This window comes from Panicum virgatum, chromosome 9K (assembly GCF_016808335.1).
Source record: "Panicum virgatum strain AP13 chromosome 9K, P.virgatum_v5, whole genome shotgun sequence".
NCBI lineage: Eukaryota > Viridiplantae > Streptophyta > Magnoliopsida > Poales > Poaceae > Panicum > Panicum virgatum.
In genome coordinates, this window is record NC_053144.1 from 17637098 (window position 1) to 17642841 (window position 5744).

Consider the following 5744-nt stretch of genomic DNA (forward strand, 5'->3'; position numbering starts at 1 on the left):
CCTAAAATGGCAAAACAAGGAGAAAAAAATTCAATGCATACATCAAAGTTCAGGATCATGCATTATTTATTTATTTTTCTGAGGATCAATGGGAGGGGGAGGGAATCCCCTACCTGAATGTATTGGAAGGGCTTTTTGCTAGGCAAAACCTTACATCTTAGACTTTTAAGCAAAGCGAAAAAAGTTCTGGGTTTAGCAAACTAGGAGTATTACATGGAGCAGTGCTTAAATGTAGAGTAATTTAGTTCGTCACAGTGCACGGCTAAATAGATGATAACTTGATAAGCTGACAACGACAATATTATTCTGTCCATAATATGCATGACACACAGTAGACAGTACTGATACTAGAAATCTACGCGTAGAGATGTGGAGCCAGGCGTGGTTCTGCTTGCAAAACAAGGGGTGCTGCTAGTGCAAGGCTAGTAGGGGACTCCTGCAGATCGATCCTGTCGATGCTTGGAGGCTTCGCCCAACTGAATCCCTGCAGAAGCCTCGCGAACAGCACCATCGTGAAGGCGGTGCCCAGCGACACGACGGGGCAGCCTCTCCTCCCGGTGCCGAAGGTGATGAAGCGCAGGTCCGGCTCGGCGAGAACGACGACGTCGGCGGCCCCATCGCCGGCGAGATGGCGCTCAGGCCGGAACTCGAGCGGTTCGGGCCACACCTTGGAGTTCTTCCCCAGCCCGATCCGGCTGACAATGACATGGCTGTCCTTGGGGATCAGGTACCCTGCAACGGTGGTGTCCTCCATGGCGACACGCGGCGCGTTGATGGCATGGTAGGGGTGCAGGCGGAAGGCCTCCCGGATGCATGATTTGAGGTAGTTCAGCTTGGAGATGTCAGATTCCTGGACGAGCCTTTCTTTCCCAACGACCGCGTCGAGCTCGTCGATTGCCTTCCGCATGACGTCCGGTCTGTTCATCATTTCAGCCAGTGCCCACTCAACTGTATTCGATGGGTAGACCACTGATCCAAACATCAGCTCCTGCAAAGGATCAATTAATTGAAGATAAATCGCAGAACAATCCTTATAATGAACAACACAATCCTAATTTATTTTCTGGAAGAATAATTGTTAATGAAACTCACCACTGTTTGTGCTTTGATCTCATCCATGGACAGCACTGGCTGTCCATCTGCATCTTGGAGAGAAACCAGCACGTCAAGAATGTCCGCGACATCTCTCCCGTCGTCTCCAGCTTTCCGACGCTGAGACCACTCGCGGACCCTCTCATCTATGAGGGGGCCATGGAGCCGATCCAGCGTGCTCATCACGCCTTTGGCAACCTTCTCGTGACCATCCAGGTCGAGGCCAACCAAGCCAGGGTAGTAATCTGACACGCAGAAGCTGTACACGTAGTTCACGAGTGTGAAGAGCGCGTCGACGTGCTCCTGCTCGTCGGCCGCCGGCGACTCGCCGTCGCCGAAGCACCTCTTCCCGAAGACGAGCCTCCGGATGATGTTGCCGCAGAAGTGGCGCGCCACATGGCGTATGTCGATGCAGCCGCCTTCTGGTGTCAGCTTCAGCTGGCCATGGACGGACCTGACGAGGTGATCGGCCTCCAGGGCACGCCGGCCATGGAGCTGGCACTCGAGAGCCGGGGAGAGGACTTCGGAGGTGAGCACCCGCTTCATCTTCCTCCACTGGTCTTCGACCACCGTCAGGCTCGTGGATTTGTACCCGTAGCTGAACAGGTTGGAGGCGAACGTCGCCGGGCGGGCGAAGAACGCCGCCTCGTTCCTGCGGAGAACCTCACGAGCGATCTCCGGGCACGCCACGACGACGACATGGACGGACCCGAGCTTGAGGGTCAGGGCATCGGCGCCGCCGGCCGTCTCGTCGAGCAGGCGGTGGATCCACCGGAACACTGAGGACTTGTTCCAGATCAGCTGGTGCATGTTGCCGATGAACGGCAGCGTGGCCGGGCCTGGGGGTAGCCGGCCTGCCTCCCTTTTCTTGGACGCGGCTCCTCTCTTGTGACGATGGAGCAGCAAGAGCATCAGAGTGGCAGCCATGGTCACCAAAATTGCAACGGCGATGTGTGGAGAAGGCAGTGTTTGTGAGAGTAGTGGTGGTGTTGTGCATCTGGACATCGTTTGTGGGCTCATATTGCTACTCGATCTGCTAGAGAAGGTAGGTGTTGAACAGCTAGCTTGAAGGGAGGAATTATATGTGGTGTCAGAATTTTGTGTTGCAGAACACTGAATAATCTCACATAGTTGTGAGTATACTTATAGATAGAGGGGGCTGTGATTCAACTCATAAACTTAAATCTGTCTTGAAAAAGTCTCACATTGTTTTACAGTGGTTGTAGCTGACATAAGCATGTGGACGTAATGGCTGATATTATGTATGGTTTTACAGTATTCTATGACCTCAAAAGACTACCTGGGCTGCAAGCTACTCCGATCCTAAAGTCAAACATGGAAGAGATAAGTAGTGCTGTACATTGGACCGAGTATTTCCGCCTTCAGTTCCGGGATAGGCATTCAAACATCAATGCATTGGTTTATTTCAATTATTTGTTACCTGTGTAGCAGTAGCGATGAATATTAAGCAAAACGAGCTGCTCCGAGAGAAGACTTTATTAAGTGATCCTATAAGCCTAAAATTTGTTCGCCATTATTTTATTTCATAATAACATTATTGTTCTTTTCCACAAAAAAAGTCAGTTATATGAAGGTCCCATCAAAGCTATATGTTGGAGACTTTAGTTTAACTCAATAGCTTTGTAAAGCTAGAGTTGTCCTATCCCATCCAATCTTTGCCCTCCAAGGCAGCAAGGCTCCAAACACACACTTTTAATAGAGCTCACACACTCGGAAGAAGACCTACTGGATCAAGTTGCAAGATTTGCTTTACCCATGTAGCTGACACGTAAGCATCGCGTGGACATAAGATTGATTGTAGTTTACAATATCATACTCCCTCCATCCCAAAATAAGTGTAGTTCTAAAAAATTTCAGACACATTACTCATCCAAAGAAATGACTTTGTTACCCCTAATTACTTCTAGCAATTATGATAGAAAACTGTATTGTTTATTTGATTTTCTGGATTCTCAATGAATATTTGATTGGCACTATGTGTTTTTCTATACAATGTTTTCTTGGTACTTATTATTGCTTTAATTAGATGGATCACATTACAAGCTAAAACTACGTGTTTTTGTCGAACAAATTTTGAATGCTAAAACTACCCTTATTTTAGGATGGACGGAGTATGATCTAAGAGAACTATGTGTGAGCCAAATAATCGGCACATATGGAAAACACAAAAGCATAACTACTAGGTCCAGTCAACCAAAAAAGGGGGGAAATATGGAAGGGAACAGTTAGATGAATCTATATGCGAATGATTGACAATTGAAGCATCATGCATGCATGCATCTAGACAAAGCTTAGTTCACAAGGTATCCCTTTTGAAAGTTTCAACATTTGCACTTCTTGGATTCCACAATTGCATCATCTCATGGAAGATATACAACCCTTGAAATTAAACAAATTACAGATCAACTGAACACACATCCACACCATATCGACAGGACACAGCTAGCGTTCCATGGATTTTTGTGACACCAGAATCCAATTGGTCAGTGCTTATGTTTAAATAATTGTGTTGAACTATTAATAATGATGCTAGTAACTGAGTAACTAACGATTTATGGTGAACAAGGATAGGTATAGTAGGAGTGCAGGACATATTGATGACAGCGCCATGTTCCCATTTCGGAAACAGCAAATCTCAAGCTTCTCACCGCCTCCGGTATGTTTGTGCAATGGGTAAAAACTTGTACTACTTTCTTAAAATTATCCTTCTATAATTGTCTTACGCATATGTGTTTTTTTAAAGAAATTTACCTTGCATATATTCTATGTACTCCCTTCCTTTCAAATTATAATTCGTTTGACTTTTTTTTACTCACAGTTTGACTGCTCGTTTTGTTCAAAAAATTATGCAAAATATCACTTTTATTGTGGCTTGCTTTATTAATACAAATACTTCAAGAATGACTTAAATTTAACTATGTTTGCAAAAAAAATTGAAAACGAGTGATCTAACTTGGAGTCAAACGAATTATGATTTGGGACAGAGAGAGTATGAAGTAAAAAAACAGTTATGTATTCTGAAAAGCCATCAGAAAGCAGGAGCAGACCCGCGCCAGCGTGGAGATATAAACGTATGCTAAGCAGCGACCTTTGGCCCGACGCTTCCTCTCCCGACGCTCGTGTCGCCTCTCCGGGGCGACTCGGGCTGTCAGCCGCCGCCGCCTACAGCCCCTTCCCCTCCGCCCTTCCTCTCGCCGCCGCCAGAGAGACCCTCGCTCGGAAGTCAGCCGGGGCTCAAGGACGGCGGCGGCTGTCGCGACGGGGCTGTGGCATTCGGGGAGTGGAGACTGCATGTTGGTCGGGCGACGCGCCCGCTGCCCCCTATGGGGGCTGCCGTCTGCGTCGTGTGGTGCCGGCCGCTGACTGTGACATCCCGTCTCGGATCTGCACCCTCCAACCCCAATTCTATGGTAACCGACGCCACTTGCTATGTCTGGGCATACCCCATCTTCCTGCTGCTTCTTTGTCAGCTCGTAGGGCTGTGCTTCCACCCCGCCGGCGAGGCTCTACTGCTGCCCTACGTCACCTTACGACGGTTCATGGGCGTGCCATGGGATTCTTGCCGAAGCGCGCATGGAGAAATCCAAGTCTGGCCTCAGGCCGGTCGACAAAGGTGACGCTTCTTGCGCCACCTTCCTCGTTGGAGGCTTTGCCGATGCGCCACCCTAGCTGCAAGTCCATGTTGGTGGTATAGGAAACTGTTTTGAGGAATTTTATCTGGCATTATTCTGGTGTCGACATTGGTGACATCTCTTGATGCCACTATCTTGCTGGAGACGATGTTGATATCTCCTCACACCTATGAGCTAGGCGGGAATTTGCAGGAAGGATTGGACAAGCAACAATCAATTCAGACATCAAGTTTCTAAGCAGACGAGAGATGTGATGGATTGACCTTGCGTGAACTTATTGCAAGATTGAAGCGATAACGAATAAGAAGATTGAAGTTTAGTCTTCTAGCTTTTTTTCTTTGTTTTATAGCTTTCTTGTGAAATTCCTCATTCGAGGTTTAGAGTCTAAGAACTCTTGTAACTCGTTTGGTCATAGTCATTCATATGTGAATGATCAAGACTGGAATTTTTCCATAATCTAAAAAAGCAGTGACCTTTGGAACAAGCATCAGAAGAAAAGAAGGTGACTGTCGGGTTTCAATACATTGGACGAATTCATCTACTACTATTGAGAATGCCAGAAAAAAAAAACAAGCATGAGATGTAACACATCACCCTTATCATTGCTATAGTGCAGGCCCGTATATGGCCCAGTGCAAGTGGGCCGACCGTACCAGGCCTGCAAGCCTAAATGGCCAACAACCGTATCAATGATTCAATTGTTTATTTGTAACTTGGAGAATGCACGTGCGGCACACACGTGTTTGTATAATAATATTGCGAGAAAATGCATACGCTAAATTTCGTTTAAAATATAAATTAAGAATATATTATGTGCAGACAATAAGCAACGAGATCTTAGTATTTAGAATATATTTTTTTGAACTAATAAAGAAGTATTGAGGACTATATATATATTTAGGAATATATTACCTCATTATTCAGATCCACGCATTCCAAAAAAAAAGTGTGCACGCTCATGGCGTTGCTTCACTTCATAAACTGACAAATTCTAGTTAT

At 46.4% G+C, this 5744-nt stretch overlaps 1 protein-coding gene across 1 annotated transcript; it reads right to left on the bottom strand.

Annotated features, from left to right (window-relative positions):
* Positions 1-230: 230 nt before the first annotated feature.
* On the bottom strand, positions 231-2188 carry LOC120648553 (tyrosine N-monooxygenase-like). The gene is made up of 2 exons (XM_039925302.1): positions 1093-2188; positions 231-988 (listed from the first exon to the last, which is right to left on the bottom strand). The coding sequence occupies exons 1-2, from the start codon at positions 2110-2112 to the stop codon at positions 356-358; spliced, it is 1653 nt and encodes a 550-aa protein (XP_039781236.1). The 5' UTR covers positions 2113-2188; the 3' UTR covers positions 231-355.
* Between the last annotated feature and the right edge of the window lie 3556 nt (positions 2189-5744).

Coding starts and splice junctions, on each gene's coding strand:
- LOC120648553 (XM_039925302.1), bottom strand. CDS start 2,112: ATGAGCCCACAAACGATGTCCAGATGCACAACACCACCACTACTCTCA. Junction 989..1,092: donor AGATCAAAGCACAAACAGTG/GTGAGTTTCATT, acceptor GATCCTTTGCAG/GAGCTGATGTTTGGATCAGT.